Consider the following 20,883-nt stretch of genomic DNA (forward strand, 5'->3'; position numbering starts at 1 on the left):
CAGCCAGGGCAACTAAGGAGTGGCTCCGTAAGAAGCATCTCAAGGTCCTGCAGTGGCCTAGCCAGTCTCCAGACCTGAACCCAATAGAAAATCTTTGGAGGGAGCTGAAAGTCTGTGTTGCCCAGCGACAGCCCCGAAACCTGAAGGATCTGGAGATCTGTATGGAGGAGTGGGCCAAAATCCCTGCTGCAGTCTGTGCAAACCTGGTTAAGAACTACAGGAAACGTCTGATCTCTGTAATTGCAAACAAAGGCTTCTGTACCAAATATTAAGTTCTGTTTTTCTGATGTATCAAATACTTATTTCATGCAATAAAATGCAAATTAATTATTTAAAAATCATACAATGTGATTTTCAGGATTTTTGTTTTAGATTCCGTCTTTCACAGTTGAAGTGTACCTATGATAAAAATTACAGACCTCTACGTGTTTTGTAAGTGGGAAAACCTGCAAAATCGGCAGTGTATCAAATATTTGTTCTCCCCACTGTATATATATATATATATATATATATCTATATATCTATATATCTATCTATATATCTATATATCTATCTATATATCTATATATATATATATATATACACACACACACACACACACACACACACACACACACACACACACACACACACACACACACACACACACACACACACACACACACACACACACACACACACACACACACACACACACACACACACACACACACACACACACACACACACACACAACACACACACACACACACACACACACACACGTTGAGCATGTTGGTCGAAGAAACATACAATATGTGAACATATTGTATACCAGCATGTTATATGTTTCTTAGACCCAGATTTATTTATTTATTTTTAAATGTCATGAACAAACTTTAGTACATCATGGATGATGAAGGGTGTGGTCAAGTTTTATCGAAATTGTGTGAGTAGTTTTGGAGATTTTGGAGAAATACATATTTTAGGGGGCAACCCCCTTAGAGGCCAATATACAGTATATATATATTTTTTTAATGTCGTGAACAGACTTTAATACATCATGGATAATGAAGGTTGTGGTCAAATGTTAACGAAATTGCGTGTGTAGTTTCGGAGAAGAAAGCAAATAAATATTTTGGGGGGCCACCCACAGTCGACCGCCTCAGACCCTGATTTTATTCGATGTTGTGGACAAACTTTGGTACATCATGGGTGATGAAGGGTGTGGTCAAATTTCATCGAAATTGTGTGTATTTTCAGAGAAGTTGCGTTTGTAGACAGATGGACAGACGGACTGATGATGCATCATCCCAAAGCTCCGTTCCTGGTGAGCTAAGAACAATGACAAACAGGCACGTTTGGGTTTCTAATTCTTGTTGTTGAGTAATGATGTCCCAAAGCTTAAACAGCGACATTGGATGGGAAATTCTTTGCAGATGACTGGTAGGTAATTTATTGGTTCATAAGTTTTATCTTGATCGATTTTTTTGAGGATTTATGTTGTATTGAGCCAATGGATTATCCGGGCCATCCCTTCATTAGAAGTCTACCGTATACTTGACAGGGTGAAGCTCAAGAATGAACTTTCAAACTTCCCTCCCTCCTCTAAAACCTGGTGGCACCTCGTTAAGACTGTCTAGAGTATGCCCCCCTTCCATCCCTTCCCCCTCTTTAAATGTCACCAGAGCTGACTCCGCTTGTGAGAAGGCTGAACACCTCAATTCTGTGTTTGCTTCCAAACATTGTGCTCCCCAACCCCTCCCTCTTGGTGCCCATCATTCCCTTTGGTACCCAACTGCTCCTGGATTCTGTGTCTTTTGCATCTGAGAAGGTGGAGAAGGTATTTTCAACCCTAGACTGTAACTCTGCTATTGGACCGGACAGCATCAGCTAACATGTCCAAAAAAACCTTCTCTGCTGGTCTTGCACATCCTCTCTCTGCCCTTTTCACCAAATAATACTGCCCCCCCCCTCTCTGGGGTGGAGCTCCTGTCTCACACCCAGCTCGACTTCACACTGTGGAAACCAAGGCTATTAGGATCATTGGTATCTCCCGTGATGGAGCTGAGTCTTTGGGTCTCTCACCGCAGGAAGATCGGTGGTCTTTTTATATTCTACTGTCTCCTCTCCGGTCTCGCCCCCCGCCCCCCCCCTGTTTATCTGTGATCAGTCCCTTATATAATTCCTCAGGACCTTTAAGGTCCACCAGAAAACCCTTCTGGTGAAACTTCCAAAATTAAGAATTACTGCTCACCTTCATTCTTTCATTCCTCTTCTTTCCAACCTCTGGAACAAACTCCCACACTCTTCAATCCCACTCCTCCCTCCAGGTCTTCAAAACAGCTGTTCACCACAATCTCTTATCTTCCCCCATCCAAAATCTTGACCTTGACTAGCCATGTTAATCCACCCCAAACCCACCTCCTTCATATTCCCTATTTTCCTTCCTGAAAGTCGCTGTAGTATCATCTTGTTTACCATGTGTACCCCACCCCATCCCTCGCCCTTCCACAGATCTCCTTATGTCTCTGTTCCACACTTTTTCCATCCCTCTTGTCTCCTGCTCCCTCCCCCCCCCCCCTTGTCTCCTGCTCCCCTTGTTGTACGTTCTGTGTTCTAGCTCCTCCACGAGCCTCGATATGATATAAAAAAATCCTGATGGGGCCCTCCAGATGCTGAATGAGGAGTTGGAGCTGCTGGGATTACAGGTCTACTGGGTCAAAACTAAGATCCAGTCCTTCCAAGACATCTCGGATGCTACTATCTTGTCTGTACATGTTTGTGTTGAGGATGTTGAAGTCATGAAGAGATTCACTTACCTTGACAGCGATATTCATGTCTATGCTGGCTGTGAGTCAGTGGTCAACAGACGTCTGGGTCGGGCCTGGGGTGTCATCGATTCACTGGATAATGGGGGTTTGCGCTTTCTGTACCAATGCAGAAGGACAAAGGTCTGAGTCTTCAAGTTCTTGGTGCTTCCAGTCTTGCTCTATGGATGTGAGACTTGGACTCTGACCAAGGACCTGAGACCAAGGCTCAACTCCTTCGGTACCAGGTCTCTTCGGAGAATCCTTGGCTATCGCTGGTCAGACTGTGTGGTTGTTGAGAGAGACTCAAATGAGATGTGTTACCTGTGCAGTCTGTGAGCGTGAGCTACAGCTGTATGGACATGTGGCTCGATTTCCCGACACTGATCCTGCTTACTAGATTCTTTCAGCAAGGGAGCCTCGTGAGTGGAGAAGGCCAATGGGATGACCACGTGCTTTGTAGTTGTAGCAGGTGGATTGGCATATCAAGTAGATGGTGATGGGCCAGGCATAGATCTGCCTGGGGGATGGTCAGACGGAGACCCCCTGAGTACCGATAAAAGTGGATGCAGTGACACATGGTCCCATACCTAACCTCACCTTACCTCTACGGATGTGAAACTTGGACTCTGAACAAGGATCTTGGACAAAGACTTCACTCTTTCGATAGCAGGTCTCTTCAAAGAATCCTTGGCTATCGCTGGTCAGACTTTGTGTTCAACGAGTGTTTGAGAGAGACTCAAATAAGATTTGTTACCTGTGTAGTCCCAAAGCATTAGCTGCGGCTGTGTGGACATGTGGCTCATTTTCCCGACACTGATCCTGCTCACCAGATTCTCTCAGCGAGGGTCCCTCATGAGTGGAGGTTGGCAATGGGCCAACCACGTCTCGTGGTTGCTGCAGGTTGGTCGGCATCTCAAGAAGATGGGGATTGGCGAGACATCTGTTGGGGAATGGCCAGACAAAAGCCCCTAGAGTACTGGTAGAAAGTGTACATGGCGACATGCTGCTCCCTCTGGCACATGCCCCCATACCTGACCTGACCTTTGATCTGTCTTACCTGCATTGGATTCTCAAACCAAGTATGAACTGTCAGACTGGTACTTCGAAGACAAGTTGTTTTATCAGAAAGTATGCTGTCCTTAGAATAGGACATTGAGCATCAATTGCTCATGCAGGATAAATGTCCCACCATGTCGTTTGCAATGAATAAGTAATTGTCACTGGGACCATGTCCAAATTTCAAATTCCTGCCTTATAATGAACAGGGGCACTGCATGAACGGCACAGCCTCAACTTAGTATTTGATACAATCTGAGTTGCTAATTCAGTCTCGGTCTATTATGCATTCACAAGAAGAATAAGTTTGCAATCATCTGAATTTCTAAAAAAAGAAAGAAATAAATAAACTTTCAAAAACAGCATAAAATCATAATTTCAAGGAAAAAACAATCACTAAAAATGGATTGGAGGAAAATTAATGCTCTTGCTGAGGGTGATGATGTGATGCACAATTGCCATACCATGTGGGTCTGTTTTTTTGAAGGTGCTTGATGCGTCAACGTAGTTGCTTGCAGCATCGTGCTTATTCTGAGCCTGCATATGGAAGCGAGCAGCTTTACAAAATGCATTCCCAGCTGCTGTAGAGGAAAAATAAAAGACAAACACAGAACCTCCAATAAAGGCCAATCTCTTTTGTGCTCAACTGAAGAGCATGATTACAAAAATGACTCTGGTGTAAATCAAGGGTTAATTATTAATTAGTTGTCTCTTAAAGAATGTTCATGCAAGTGTTTTGTAACCCCAGTTAGCAATGACCAGGATCAGTGTGCAGAAAGGTCCTTGTCACTTAAGCCCGTGTTCCTGTCTCATTTTCCTCTGTAAATATATAGCATTCTTAATCATTCCCCCATTGTCATTGCTCACCTCCTGAATGTGACTGCGTCAATATGGCGGTTCCATATGTGCGAGCCCTATGCAACTGCGTTGAGATACAACCAATGCATGGGGAAATATGAGCACCAGACGTTCCGTTGAATGGGCACATCCATCTGTGCAAGGCTTACATTGCTCCGTTGATATGGCGGTGACATGTGAGCTCGAGTGAACTATACTGCATACTGCAGCGGTTGGAAAAAAAAAAACAAAGGCAGTTGTGACGCAGCTGCTGTTCCAGCTGTTGAAACAACTGTAGGACATGTAGCTAAGTAACTGAATATTATAGTGCCTTTCAAAAATATTCACATCCCTTGATGTTTTCACATTTTGTGTTACGACCTGAATTTAAAATGGATTAAATTAAAAAAAATTTTGTCACCGACATACATGAAATAAATACCCCATCATGACAAAGTGAAAACATGTTTTTGGAAATTTTTACAAATCAATTAAAAATGAAAAGCTCAAATGTCTTGTGTCAAATACATATTCAACACACTGATTCAATACTTTGTAGAAGCGTCTTTGGCAGCGATTACAGCTTCGAGTCTTCTTCGGGTTGTCTGTATATGCTTTGCACATCTGGATTTGGGGATTTTCTCACATTCTTCCTTACAGAGTTGATTAAGCTCTGTCAAGTAGAATGGGGAGTGTCGGTGAACAGCAATCTTCAAGTCTTTCCACAGATTCTCAATGGGATTAAAGTCTGGGCTTTGGCTGGGCCACTCAAGGACTCTCACATTCTCCAGAAACCATTCCAGTGTTGCTTTGGCTCTATGCTTGGGGTCATTGTCCTGTAGGAGCGTAAATCTTCACCCGTCAAAGGTATTTTGCACTCTGAAACAGGTTATCCTCAAGGATTTAACTGTATTTGGCTCCATTCATTGTTCCCTCTATCCTTACAAGTCTCCCAGTCCCTGCCGCTGAAAAGCATCCTCATAGCATGATGCTGGCACCATCATGCTTCATGGGAGGGGTGGTGTTACGTGGGTGACGATCTGTGCTTGGTTTCCGCCATACAAAGCTCTTAACATTTAATTTTCTTTACATTAAAAGTTCAATTTTCATCTCATCAGAACACAGAATATTTTGCCTAATGCTCTCAGTCTTTCATGTGCCTTTTTACAAACTCTAGGTGTGCTGTCATGTGCCTTTTTACAAACTCCAGGTGTGCTGTCATGTGCCTTTTTACAAACTCCAGGTGTACTGTCATGTGCCTTTTTACAAACTCCAGGTGTGCTGTCATGTGCCTTTTTACAAACTCCAGGTGTGCTGTCATGTGCCTTTTTCTCAGGAATGGCTTCTGTTTGGCCACTCTCCCATTAAGCCTCGATTTGTGAAGTGCTGCAGGGATGGTTGTCCTTGCGGCAGGTTCTCGAATCTCAGCCAAGGAACTCTGTAGTTCTCTCAGAGTGGTCATTGGGTTCTTGCTCACCTCCCTGACCAAGGTCATTCTTGCCAAGTTGCTCAGTTTGGTCTGATGGCCAGCTCTAGGAAGAGTCTTGGTAGTTCCATATTCTTTCCATTTCCCAATGATGGAACTCACTGGGCTCTTGGGAACTTTCATCAACACACATCGTTTTATACCCTTCCCCAAATCAATTCCACCTCACAATTCTATATTGGAGGGAGTTCTATGAAGTTCCTTGGACTTCATGGTCAAGTTTCTGCTCTGACATGCACCATCAACTGTGGGACCTGATATAGAAAGGTGTGTTTCTTTCTCAATCATGCCCAATCAACTTAATTGGCCACAGGTGGGCACCAACCAAATTGTAGAGACATCTCAAGGATGATCAAAGGAAATTGGATGCACCTGAGCTCAATTTGGAGTGTCACAGCAAAGGGGTTGAATACTTATCGACTCAAGACATTTCAGCTTTTTCTCTTTAATTAATTTTTTTTTAATTCTAAAAACATGTTTTCACTTTGTCATTATGGGGTATTTTGTGTAGATCGGTGATAAAAAAATTCTATTTAATCCATTTTAAATTCAGGCTGTAATCAACAAAATGTGAAAAGTCACGGGGTGTGAATACTTTCTGAAGGCACTGTACATCAGACCCTCTTCTATATGCTCTGATTGCTGAGACTTGTGGAACCGCAAAACAATATGATTAGTCCAATCACCGACGGGAAAATGCTGGCCAATGCAGCCTACTACTCCATAGTCATTAGCTGTCTGGCGATGGGATACGACTGCCTTGGCAAAATGACCTTCAAAGGGACCATCCCAAAACTCAATTTCACAGGCTGTGACGTCGGCATGGTAGTTCTCGATGTCAGTCTTGCCGTGGCCACAAAAGACATGCTCATCAAGCAGGGGATCATCCCGGCTGATATATTGAAGTGGTCACGATGTTCCCAAATCTTTGACAGTCATGGCGGTAGCTGTTGTGATGATTCTTGGTGGTGCTGTAGCAAATGCAGCTGCCTTCTCAGGAGGCAGTGACCTAGTCTCTTGGCTCAGCTCTGTTGAAGCTGCTGGAGAAGAGAGCAAACACCATGACAAGGCCACAGAACAACTGCAGGCTGCACAAGCCTCCTGGGCCCAAAGGAGAATAAAACACCTCGACTGGATCAATGATGATCTCCACAGCCAAGGACACATTGTGCAGACATTCCATGATGTAGACGCTGCAATCGACGAGTACAACCGAGTCACCGTGGGTAATAACCTCAAACCCTTTGGGGCAAAGCCTACTCTAGCTGACTTCTACAAACGGTTAAATGGCCAAAAAATCATGTTTATCATTATAGGAATGAGCGCCACAGAACTTCTTGCCGACAAGCTCTCCAAGAAGCCATGACAGTAAGCTGCGGCCATTCACCATTTTTGGATTGTTTGTGTTGGAGACTCATCAGACTTCTGCCTGGTGTTGGCTTCGTGGTTAGGGTAGCTGGCTTAGGATCATGGGGTCCTGAGTTTGAGCCCTGTTCGCTGCTGAATTAACACCAGGTGGATTGACTCAGCCTGTCATCCCTCCGAGGTCAGCGAAATGAGTACCAGTGTACTGGTAGAGGGGCACAGCGTCAGTGGCACAGCAGCGCTTCCATGAAATGATAACTACCCGGGCAGCCAAGCTGCCATACACAAGAACAGAACAGATCAGGCTTCTGGAATACATATGTCAAGACAACAGCGTTCTGATGGATAAGCTTTCCAGTATATACTGCAGCCGAAAGGGCTACTGGTCGGGCCTTGCAGCTATCAAAAAGCTTGCTGCAGCCACTAAGGTTTCTGAAGATGTTGCCCGAGGCTGGCTCGAAAAACAAGCCACATGGCAGATACAGTATATCTTCCATCCCCTCACCATTTCGCACAACCAAAGTTTGATGTCTCTGTGTCCAACGAGGTCGATCACCATGCTGACCTCCTGTTTCTATTGCATGACTGGCTGCCTCGTGGTGACGGTCTTCAAATACGCCACAGGCAAGGCGTATTTGAAGACTTTGTGGTTAGCCGCTCCAAAGAAACTGAGGCTCTGACCTCGAAGGAGTCCACTGAGGTGGACAGTTCCCTGTCTCATATCTACAAGCATAGGCCACTGAAATTGCCAAAACACTTGCAGGTTGACCCTGGGAGTGAGTTCATGGGCTCTGTGTCCCAAACCCTAGCAAAGCACAGTCCCAATCAGGCGAGGCGAGAAAGAATTGCATAGTGGTTAGGTCATGGTACAAAAGTGAAACCTCACATTGGCAGAGTGACTGTTTGGGCACCAATATGTGGTAGAAATGAAGCTCCCAGAGAGTGGGCGATCAACTGAGTGGGTGGCACTACCTTCAGCTGTTGACTTCGCTTTGAACAATGAGGTGACCAGGCTGACTGGGAAGAAGCGCTCTGAAGCCATCGAGGAAAAAACGGTGACCTGAAAGCCCTCCACACCTACAGCCACAGCCGGAACAGCACCAGCATCGGAGCAACCTGTCGGGCTGAAAGAGCAACATCCTTTCTAATGTGGGTGTCTGGTACCTCTGTAACAGCCAGGCAAGCTTGAAGGGAGTCCTCATCGTGCAACTGACCAGATTGGGTGGGCTGTCACTAAATCTGAAGAGCCTGTTTTATATCATTTGTAGGCATTCACAGGGACTGCAGGTGGGGTCTTGCACAAGGGTTTCCCTGTGCGGAGCTGCTGGCTGTTCTTCATGATGCAGTGTTGCCGCCTGATGGTGTGCTAAGCACGGCGGTTCCCGCATTGACACATTAAGAACGGTTGAGTGCTGCAACCCCTCTTTTTCGGTTATACTCTCAGCAGGTAAGGCACACATTGTCTTGACAGTGCCCCAGACGATTGTCCTGTCGGTCTATGCTGAACTGCTGTGTCTTTTGGGGCATAAGCCCAGAGAAGCTCAATGTTGCATGCAGCACAGCGGTTGCCCAAGCTCTCTTTAAGTGCAAGCTCGTCCTTCACTCAAACATTATTGCGGAGCCTCTTGGCCTAGTCTTGGTGCTTGCAGGCCCCCATCTTTCAGCTGATGTTCTTCGGGATCTCTTATCCTGGAACGGCCTACATATCCAGATTCTTGATTAAGAATGTTCCAGGCAGCTTGTCACCTTTTCTTTAATTTAAAACACTCCAACAGCATCTTAAACAACCGTGTCTTTTTCAGGTACATGCACATGTCCCGCCAGACCAGGGAAGAGGCACTCTTGCCCACTGCAGCAGAGATGACGCGACACATGGGCTGAGCATAAATATGCATGAGGAAAGACAGAAGCAGATCATAAATATGCATGAAGCAAAACATGAACATGCATGAGACAAGACATGTGTGGAACATTAGATACATTTTACATTCAAACTTGGTAACATCACACTCCTCACCTGTTTTTTATATAAACCACTACAGCAATATATTGAACAAAGAAAATTACATGAACATGAGAACCAGTGTAGCCACCTTGGCTTGAAATAGTCAAATTGTTATTGAACATCATCAAAAATGAAATAAACTAACTACATAATACATCATATAGTCACCAAATTAATGGACCAGACGATAGCTAACGGATAGGAACATAGTGGAAAATAACATGAGAATATGAAATTCACAAACAACAGAACACAATGAAAGAATTCACTCTTCCTCCACTGGAAAAAGCAGCAAGACCTCAGTTACAGGTCTCAGGTAGATATGGGGTTTGCCATCCTTCATGGTGTGGATTCACACATTTTGAACCCGACTGTCTGCGCTGGGCAATGTCTCAATCACGCGTCCAGAGGACCAGTCGTTCCTGTGCACATCTGTATTCAGAAGAACGATGTCACTGACACAAAGGATGCACTTCTTGACTTGCCACCACGTTGGTAGCTATCCGGCTAAGGAACGAAACTCCGGATCATTAACCAACTCCACAGCAAGCAAAGTGGATTTAATGGGTAGTTCGGAATCCCAGGGAAATCTTGGCCCAGACAACCATAATGACTCCCTCAGGGCATAGGCTTTTACGAGGGAGTGGCCAGGTCTACCGAGTTAATGTTGGCTGCTACGTAGTTCTATTATGACGGTGATGTACTTTTATGGATCCTTTGAACACTGTTGGCCACAAATATATAGAACCGACCATAAACATATTCGTTGTTTATATATCCGAGGGCCACACGACTGTCCGTTGTTACGATCTGTGACGTTTCGTTTCCTCTATATTTTCTCTTCTTCCTCTCCCCCCCCCCCCCAAGTTAGACCAAATGGTTCAGCCCACGGGTATAAAGCCTGTGATTGGCAGTGGGGTAGGAAGACACACTCGGGGGTAAGCAGGTTCGAAGGGCTATAGAGGGGGCCTCGGAGCGGAGGGTGCTTCTTGGTTCTTCCGGTATTTGGTATTATCTACAGTCCGGGGTTATTTTGTTTTGACATTGGTAGTGTTGGGGAAATTATTACTCTTTTATTTCGACAAGAAACCCTTGCCTCAGTCTGACTAAGTCAAAGTGCTTGTTTTTTTGACTCTCTACTGTTCTATTATTTAATTGTTAAGGCCTACCACCAACTTATAATCTTGTCTTTCTTTGCCACTTTGGACATAGTTTGGTTCTTTTGCAAGTACAAGGTGACTGGGCTGATAAGCTGTACTTTGTTCTTTGCTTTCAAAAAAGCCCTCTCTTCTCTCAAATGGTGTTTGTTTATATATATATATATATATATATATATATATATATATATATATATATATATATATATATATATATATATATATATATATATATATATATATATATATATATATGCAGTGCTAAGCAGAAATGAGTACACCCCGACATTTGTCAGTAAACCTTTAGTTTCCTTTCAGAATCCACATTTTCTATGGGATACTATACTACAAAATACTCCCACAAATGTTGGCCATTGATTGCAAACAAGATTTATTAATTTGCACACACAAAAGGAATTTTCCTAACAACTTCATTGAAGACCATGTTGCAAAAATGAGTACACCCCAATGACAGTTTTTGAAGCAAAGCTAAATTTTAGACTACAAAATTCTAATTAACAATAATTCAACCACAAGTGAGTCTAATTATTCATTAAACAGGTGTCCAGCAGTCAGTTGACTATAAAAGGGTGATACTTAACAAAAAAAACCCCTTCCCATTTCATGCTGTCAGCAATGGCACCACATGGAAGAGAAATGTCACAAGACCTGAGAAAGAAAATAATTTCTTTACACAAGGAAGGTGAAGGCTACAAGAAGATCAGCAAAGCTTTACTCATCACTCAGAATATGGTAGCAAAAGTGATACAAAAATTTAACAAATATGGAACTGCAACCATCTCACAGAGACGTACAGGCCGTCCACGGAAGTTAACACCTCGACAGGAGCGTCTTCTGATGAGAATGGCTGATGAAAATCGCCATGCAAGTTCTCTGCACTTAGCTAAAGAAGTAGAAAGCCAAACTGGGGTGACTGTTTCCAGTGACACAATACGGCATACACTGCAGAGGAATGGCATGCATGGGTGTCGTCCACGAAGGAAGCTTCCTCTAAAGCCCATGCACAAAAAAGCCCACCTTGGATTTGCCAGGGACCATGCTAAAAAAGATGAAGACTACTGGGACTCTATACTCTGGAGTGATGAGATCAAGATAAATGTTTTTGGAACTGATGGCTTCAAAACTGTATGGCGTCGCAAAGATGAGGAGTAAAGAAAAATGCATGGTGCCTACAGTGAAACATGGTGGTGGCAGTGTCCTTATGTGGGGCTGCACGAGTGCTGCTGGTGTCAGGGAGCTGCATTTCATTGATGGTATCATGAATTCACAGATGTACTGCTCTATATTGAAAGAGAAGATGCTACCATCACTCTGTACCCTTGGTCGTCATGCACTTTTCCAACATGACAATGATCCAAAACACACATCGAAGGCCACTGTTGCATTTCTGAAGAAGAACAAGGTCAAAGTGATTCAGTGGCCAAGTATGCCTCCTGATCTGAACCCAAATCGAGCACCTATGGGGAATTCTGAAGAGACAAGTTGAGCATCACTCTCCATCCAGCATCCAGGCTCTAAAACAGATCGTTCTTGAAGAATGGAAAAAGATATATGTTGCAATATGTCGCCAACTTGTTCATTCCATGCCTCGAAGACTTGGCGCTGTCCTTCAAAATCATGGAGGTCATACAAAATACTAGATGTAGTAGTTTTTGTTGTGGGGTGTATTCATTTTTGCATCAACTAATTTGAGTAAAACTGAAGATTTTGTAATCTAAATTATATTATGAACCTTACTTTCATGTTATGAGTTAAACAAATGTTCTATAAAACTCAATTTTGTCAAAATTTTGGAAATTATTCTTGTGTTCATTGAGATATTGATTAAAATCTTACTTTTCAAAAGGGGATGTATTCATTTATGCTGAGCACTGTATATATAAATATATATATATATATATATATATATATATATATATATATATATATATATATATATATATATATATATGAGAGAAATCGCGGGGGAGCACGGATGAGAAGCTGAACTAGAAGATAGATTAGAAATAAATTGTACAAAAGAAAGAACTACTTGTGGACATTTGATTTTACGGGAGTCTGTGGTTTATTTAACAGGATGCATAACAAAACCGAGTCGGCTAGACGCTGAACCTTCGAGGAGGACAAGATTCCACAACAACCTAAAGAATTCTACAACGATCACTACGAGGTTGGGTGAAAAAATCCACAACAGTTTGGTGCCGTGACGTGGATGTGCTTAATCTGCTGGAGGCAGTGCCTGGAGGAACGACAAGTGCTTGAGCAAAGGTAAGCAGAGAGCGTTCCCCGAGGGTGGGCTGTCTCAGTGGGTAACGCATTGTCGAACAGAGAGTACATACAGAGTACTAGAGCAAATTGTATTTTGTGTTTTATTGTATTTCAAACATTGAAGTATCTGTGATTTGAAATATGGGAAATAGAAATGGGAAAAAGAATGAAATTGTGTATACCGAGGCAAGTTGTTTTCAAAAGCCACGGAGAGGTACATGTGCAAGAAATATGTTTGATAAGTATGGGCCTGATGCTGTGAGGGACGTAGGAGAATGGTGCAATTGGACCAGAAATAGCAGATTACCTTTTCCTGAGAATGGTACGTTTGACCGTGAATGTTTAGACAATTTAAGAAAAGTACTGGAGGTGAAAAATAGGGACAAGAAGGCCCAGAAGCATGTGAACTGGAGCGTTTCTATAAATTGGATGAAGGAATGTCGTGACAGAGTCGAAAAGGCACGGTTGTTAAATCTGAAGGGTCAGCTAGACCAATTAACGAAGCAAATGCCGGTGAGACTTGAAAATAAAACCAAGAAACAACGAGCTGTGCCTGTCAGATTTGAGGATGAAGAAGAAGACTCAGATACATGTCCAGAGTGCACAGTTCCGATAGCAAAACTGCTCGAGGATGAAGAAGCGGGAGAGAAAGAGGGAGATGATGCCACAGGGCAAGGAGAGGCTCAACAGGGAGCCAGGGGAGTAATTAAAAAGGAAACAAAAACACAAAGCAGAAAGAAAGTTCCTCTTGCTGACAAGGGTAAAATGCAAACTCGATCAAAGAAAATAATACAGTCGGAGATGATGAGGCACTTATAGGTGCGTTTCCATTGCGAGATTACCCGGGGGCAAGGGATGTACAAGCGATATATCGACCATTGGGCTCTGAATTAAGAGTCATCGTAAATGAGATGCCGAAAATACGAGAGAACCCAAAAAAATTCCAGACAGAATTAAGTATAGTAGTGGAATGCCGTCAGCCGACCTTAATGGATATGGAGATTTTATTGAAACTGATGGTACCGGAGGGGTTACTCCGACAATTGAAACAGACAGCCGCATGGCCAGATGAAGCTCCCGAAAGCAGAGATGAGCTCAAAGAACATATCAACACACTCATTGAAGCAGTCACAGAGGTGGTAACACTTAAAACAGATTGGGCGAAAATACAGACGTGCAGGCAACGCCCTGCCGAGGACCCATTGGAGTTCTTAGAGCACTTTCGGGGTGTATATTAATGTCACTCTGGACTAAAAGAAGAGCGTGTACCATTTGCTCATGTATTCCTTAATAGTTTGACAGCCAAATTGCAAAACGAAATAAAGCGAGTATGCATCTGTTGGGAATTGAAGGAAGTAAAAGAATTAACGGAGTATGTAACGCATTGCAATTCTTTAATAAAGCAACGTTCTGACGAGGCAGACGAATCAACATTAATGCTATCCCAGGTTCAAGGTCAAGGTGAATGCCCTGGGGTGAATGTGAATGCACAAAACCAAGGGCCAACCTATTACCATCAGAGACCAGTGCAGAGATGTCTGTCATACATATGGAAAGCCAGGTCATTGGGCCAACAAATGCTGGAACCGCAGAAACAGTCAAACTTATAGTGCGTATGGACCGGTAGAAGAGAGACGAGGGGCACAATACAGAGATGAAAATCGCAGACACTCCACGCCTCAAAAGGATGAAAATCCATATTACAGCCAACAGGAAAGATGGGGAACAGTTTGAGCAAGCTGGCTCATTTCAACCCACTGCACCTCACACCGAACTCCCTCCTCCTCCTCCTCCTCCACCCTCATTTCTACCTCCTCCATTTCAAGGTTCATTTCAACCCCAAAACCCATTCGTTTTATGACAAAGAACAGAAGCGACTTCGTCTGAGTTACCCTTCCTGGCTTTGAAACCATGTGACGAATCGAAATCGACCTTGAAAATTGAAGGCCGAGAGATTCCTTTCTTTGTCGACACGGGGGAAACCAAATCTGTGCTCAGAAAGAGTGATTTCCCGGATGCCCCGTTATCGCGAGAACGAGTAAAAGTAGTGGGAATGTCAGGAATTGCCTGTACGATTCCACTGACAGAGCAGCTATGGGTGGAAATTGGACCATTGTCTGCAAACCATGCATTTTTGATAGCAACTGATACACCAATTAATCTGTTGGGAAGAGATCTGCTATGAAAGCTGAACTTTACAGTGAAATGTACCCCTGAGGGAGTATATTTAGAAATACCTCACACGAATGGCATATAACTATGATGAATCTATTGCAGGAAAATACAGAAAATCTTGTTTATCAATGGACTGTGATTAATTTTGAAGCATTTAAATATTTGCAGGAATATGTGTCACATTTGGAGGGAATTGTACCTGAGGTGTGCGCCTGGGTGAGTCAACATCACATGGACAGACAGGGGGTACAGACTCGACTACATTGCATTTCAGATCGCAACGTCAAAGGAAAAGATAACGTCTATGCGAGTGAAACTCTCAAAATTACACCAAACCTTTGAATTAGTGTTGGGAACAATTTGGATTGGAAAGCAAGGGATTGGCCTGGAGGTGCATCTCACGCAGGAACAATTAAAATTGTGGAACCAACCGTCCAGTGTTGCACCACATGCTACTTTAGCGATTGCAAAAGGTTACTAAGAAACGGACATCGGTCACATGGTAACCTCTTTGAAGCAAGCATCACAAGCGACTTTGATGGAGTCGAGCCAAGTAAACGGACTTTGGAAGATTGGAGCAGATAGATACTGTTGGTCAGAATGTCAAGGAATGGTAAAAGCTGTGTTCGAGATGGTTGATCTCTCGGAAATAAATGGGTCAGAAAAATTACCTGAATTACTCAAACAAGTCCCGACTTGTCTGTGGGCAACACATGCCAACGACGTAGGGTGAATTAGAGGCATGCACCCAGTCAAGATCACTATAGATCCAGAAAAGAAACTCGAAAACCGCAATACCCTTTGCACCCGGAAGCAGAAGTAGGGATTGCACCCGTAGTGGAGGCGCTATTGAAGCAAGGGATAATTATTCCAACAGTTATTCATTGTAATACGCCAATTTTACCTGTAATAAAACCTGGGAAATCGACGTGGAGATTCGTACAAGATTTGAGGGCAGTGAATGACATGGTGATTCCAGCTTATCCTGTAATTGCAAATCCAACTACCATTCAAGCAAGCATCCCAAGTACTACTGCCTATTTTAGTGTCGTGGATCTTTGTTCAGCTTTTTTTAGTATACCGATAGCCCAAGAAGCACAATTTCTGTTCACGTTCACATACAAGGGAAGGCAATACACTTGGACTGTATTACCTCAAGGGTATTGTGAAAGTCCGACATTGTTCTCTCGAGCTTTGAAAGATGACTTGGATGACATAGTTTTTCCCTGTGGATCCACACCGATTCAATATGTTGATGACCTGTTGATCTGTTCAGCGTCGAAAGACGCATGCGAGCGAGATAAGTTGACGCTGTTGGGAGCTTTAGCCAGAAAAGGACACAAAGCATCGAGAGCCAAATTGCAGTTTTGCCAAGAAGAGGTGAAATATTTGGGGCATATTTTGAAGGGAGATACAAGACGCATCTCCCCTGAACATATAGCTGCAATATTAAAACTGCCCAAGCCAACTACTGCTAAACAGATGAGGTCTTTCCTCGGAACGACCGGCTATTGCAGGCAGTGGATTCCAGATTATGCAGCCTTAGTGCGCCCCCTGCTGGAAATTGGTTTGGCGAATGTGCCCAGTCCACTGGCGTGGACACAAAATGCAAACAAGGCTTTTGTAATGTTAAAGCAGGTTCTTTCATCTGCTCCTGCTCGATGTATACCAGACTATGAAAAACCCTTTTATTTGTACACAAGTGAGAGTAGGGGCTTTGCACAGTCGGTGCTGACACAGAAGCACGGAAATAAATTACGGCCTGTTGCATATTGCAGTACTAAATTGGATCCGGTAGCGCAAGGATTCCCATCTTGTCTAAAGGCAGTAGCAGCCGCTTCGCTCGCGGTGCAGGCGACAGAAGCACTCGTTGCGGGAAACACTTTGATTCTCATGGTACCGCATGCGGTCACAGCTGTACTGTTAAAAACAAAAACACAGCATTTGTCAGCTTCAAGAGCAACGACATACGAACTCTCACTCACAGCACCCACGAACATTATGATGAGAAGATGCGCACCACTGAATCCTGCTAGTGTGCTACCAGGAGAACAAGATGGTGATCCTCACAATTGTGAGGAGATAAGCGTACACACGTGTCGACCACGTCCTGATTTGAGAGTCACACCAATCCAAAATTCTGAATTGATTTTATATGTCGACGGTTCATCATCACGCGCACCTGACGGATTCCTATTAACAGGCTACGCCGTTTGCTCTGATCACGAAGTAATCAAAGGCGGAAGATTGGCTGAGAGCTGCTCTGCGCAGCAAGCAGAACTGTTCACCCTCACTCATGCATGCCATTTAGCCAAAGGCCAAATAGTGACAATTTACACTGATTCGGGCTATGCCTTTGGTGCTGTGCACGAATTCGGAGCCCTCTGGCACGAAAGGGGTTTTATAACATCATCAGGTGCGCGGGTGAGGAATGGAGTATGGATTGCGAATCTGCTGGAAGCAATACTTCTGCCTCACCAAATTGCAGTGGTTAAATGCGATGCCCACACCGGAGGATGTGATGACGTCTCACGGGGAAATGCAAGGGCAGATGTCGCTGCAAAACCTGCTGCCCACACCAGAGCTCTTTTGATATCAATGTGTATTGAGACAAGAGGCGACGCCGACCATTGAAGATGTAAACACTTTGCAGACAGCTGTTGGTGCTAAAGAACGAGATTTGTGGATATTGGCTGGATATGAATTTGAAAATGAATCCAAATTATGGAGATCATCTGATGGTCGTGTGGTGGTGCCAAGAGTTCTATTACCTTGGCTCGCCCGATTGGCACATGGGGCCGGGCATACAAGCAAGGGGGGCATGAGTGCTTCAATTGGGAGACAGTGCTTTGCCCCGGGGTTTAGTCCAATTGCAGAACAGTATTGTAGGACATGTCATATTTGCCAAAAACATAACCCAGCAAGGGGGGTGGAGATGGCCCCAGGGGGTCATCCAATTCCATTTGGACCTTTTGTTAATATCCAGATGGATTTGTTCAGTTACCAAAATGCTGTGGCTTTGAATTTGCGTTAGTCATCGTCGATTTGTTCACCACGTGGGTTGAGGCTTACCCTTGTCGGAAAGCAGATGCCATTACTGTGGTTAAACTGTTGATGAAGGATTTCATCTGTAGGTTTGGAATACCTTGTAGGATCTCCAGTGACCAAGGTACTCATTTCACAGCTGAAGTGGTGAAAGATGTCGCGTATTGCAAATCAAGCAACATTTTGACTGCCCGTACCGTCCGCAATCTGCGGGGGCAGTAGAGAGCCAAAATGGATTTCTAAAATATATACTGACCAAGATTTGTGAACAAACTGGATTAAAATGGCCAGAAGCTCTGCCAATTGCTCTCATGACTATGAGATCTACTGCAAATCGAAACACTGGCTTATCTCCGCATGAGATTCTGAAGGGAAGACCAATGAGATTGCCGAACTCACCTCCTTTGACTATAAAAGACATGAATGTGCAGCAAATGGACGACATGTTGCTTACGTTCTGTGTCTCTCTGAATGATGCTGTAAGAACTTTTTATGCACAGGTGAAACAAGCTCTGCCGGAACCAGCCACGTCTGATCATCACAACTTCAAACCAGGAGACTTTATGTGAAGATTTACAAAAGGAAGAACTCTCTTCAAGCACGTTGGTGTGGGCCGTTTCTAATACTGCTAACTACCCATATGGCTGTGAAGTGTAAAGGAAGAGCAACATGGATTCATGCCACACACTGCAAACTGGCACATGGCCAAAAAGAACCCGAGGAGAACATTGCTTCCTGATAACTTTAATGATTCTTTCCATTGCAGGATTATTTGTACTACTAAATGCAAGCTAAACAATGTGTACTTGGTCTGTTAAACCGATAAGTACCATCTGTGACCAACGTTATTTGCATGTTCTTTGGAAATGGGCCTGTCAGACTGCCCACCAAACTAAGCCTGGGGCATTCAGAGACCGAAGAAGCTGAACGAGCAGAGTGGGTTCACCACATGGAATAAACACTTACCTGGCTCTTTCTCGTAAACACGCGAAGGCTTTTAATAAAACCAATTGCTGGGTTTGTACTAAGATACCTCATTCAGCAGTTACTGGAATACCTCTGTTGGCAATAACATTCAATTTAAGTGAGTGGTGTGGGTACTGGGCAAAAGAAAAGAACTGGGATAAACAAGATAATAACCTTGACGACCACATCGTTACTAATGGAAATGGAAATCACCTCAGACAACGAAATTTCAGTAACTGGTTTTGTCCAAACTTCAATTTAAGTAAAATGCCTCCACATTTTATGGTTGAACGGGCGACAGAAAAACCCGAACTATGCTTAATGCAAGAGGCATGGGGAGAAAGAAGATTAGGAAATTCTGAATGCAGTAATTATGTTGATGAAAATCACATGATGGGACCACAAGTCGCTTTAAATAATACCTATTTTGTGTGTGGAAATAGAGCATACCCATGGCTTCCAGTTAATTGGAGTGGATCTTGTTTCTTGTCATTCATTTTGCCGCATATGCACCTGCTATCTAAGTCACCTTTTAAGCATTTGAAACGGGGTAAACGGAGTTTCACGTCAACTGATTTTTTTTTATGATTCTAATCCCTCACTACGGTGTAGGACAAATGTCTATGGGATTGGCAGAGTTAGCTGGTTCGCTTGAATCATTGGCAAATAAAACTGCTCGAGGAATGGTTGATATTAACTCGGAGGTAGTCGCCTTGCGTGCAGTTTCAATGCAAAACCAGGTTGCGCTCGACCTCATCCTCGCGGCCCAAGGAGGAGCGTGTGCTGTACTTATATCCCTGATAACTCGGAGAAAATCACAAACATAGCTGACAAGATTAAGCAAGGAGCCAAATTTCACAATTATTTTACGAAAGATGGGTTTTATTCCTGGTTTGAAGGGATTTTTGGAGTATGGGGAACTACCCTATTGCACTGGATTTCCGTTGGATTATTGTGGATCATCATTGCAGTGGTGCTTGTTAGATGTGCAACAGTTACAATGCCAGCATTGATTGTTTCTTGTCTAAAGAGGAATACTGCTAAAAAGGTGGTGGTGGCCCAAGCACCACCCTCCTATTTAGGTTTTGAAATAGAATCCTACAACTCTTTTGAGATAGAACCTGAACTTGGAAATCCATAAGTCAATGCAATGAGTGTGCTCAATATTCACGGGAATTGTCATTCCACTTTTGCCCATCTGCTCTGTCCCCGAAATAGGTTGTTGAAAATCAGCCGCGCAGCCCAATGGGTAGCCTTATCGTCTATCGGCATTGGGGCCTACTGGAACCTCGACCAGGTCCAAAGCTGTACAACCACATGAAGCCACCTGGCTTACAGGACAGGAAAGGCTTCGGGACTGAGCTCTACGATGTGAACGAAGGGGGATGCGACTACCCAAGAAAATGGGCAGACTCAAACGCAAGAGAAAATGTATTTCCAAGTGACAGAAATCGTTAAACTTAAGTTGTGTTGACTTTTTAGGCAACAAGGGGGGAGTGTTGGGGAAATTATTACTCTTTAGACAAGAAACCCTTGCCTCAGTCTGACTCGGCCAAAGTGTTTGTTTTTTTGACTCTTTACTGTTCTATTATTTAATTGTTAAGGCCTACCACCTACTATACTTATAATCCTGTCTTTCTTTGCCACTTTGGACATTGTTTGGTTCTTTTGCAAGTAAAAAGTGACCAGGCTGATAAGCTGTAACTTTCT

At 43.6% G+C, this 20,883-nt stretch overlaps 1 protein-coding gene across 5 annotated transcripts in view; it reads right to left on the bottom strand.

Moving 5' to 3' along the window:
- The window catches only part of LOC147020879 (alpha-soluble NSF attachment protein-like), a 148,432-nt gene that overhangs the window by 83,633 nt on the left and 43,916 nt on the right, over positions 1-20,883 (bottom strand). For 4 of the 5 annotated variants that reach the window (XM_085896604.1, XM_085896603.1, XM_085896602.1 and 1 more), the window contains one exon: positions 4,313-4,429. In XM_085896604.1, the coding sequence (XP_085752730.1) occupies positions 4,313-4,429 (117 nt within the window). The remainder of the gene's footprint in view (positions 1-4,312; positions 4,430-20,883) is intronic. The other variant, XM_085896601.1, reaches the window with a different exon arrangement.

The sequence above is a fragment of the Eptatretus burgeri genome, chromosome 9 (assembly GCF_056783735.1).
Source record: "Eptatretus burgeri isolate ZD-2024b chromosome 9, Ebu_testis_v1, whole genome shotgun sequence".
Taxonomy (NCBI): Eukaryota; Metazoa; Chordata; class Myxini; order Myxiniformes; family Myxinidae; genus Eptatretus; species Eptatretus burgeri.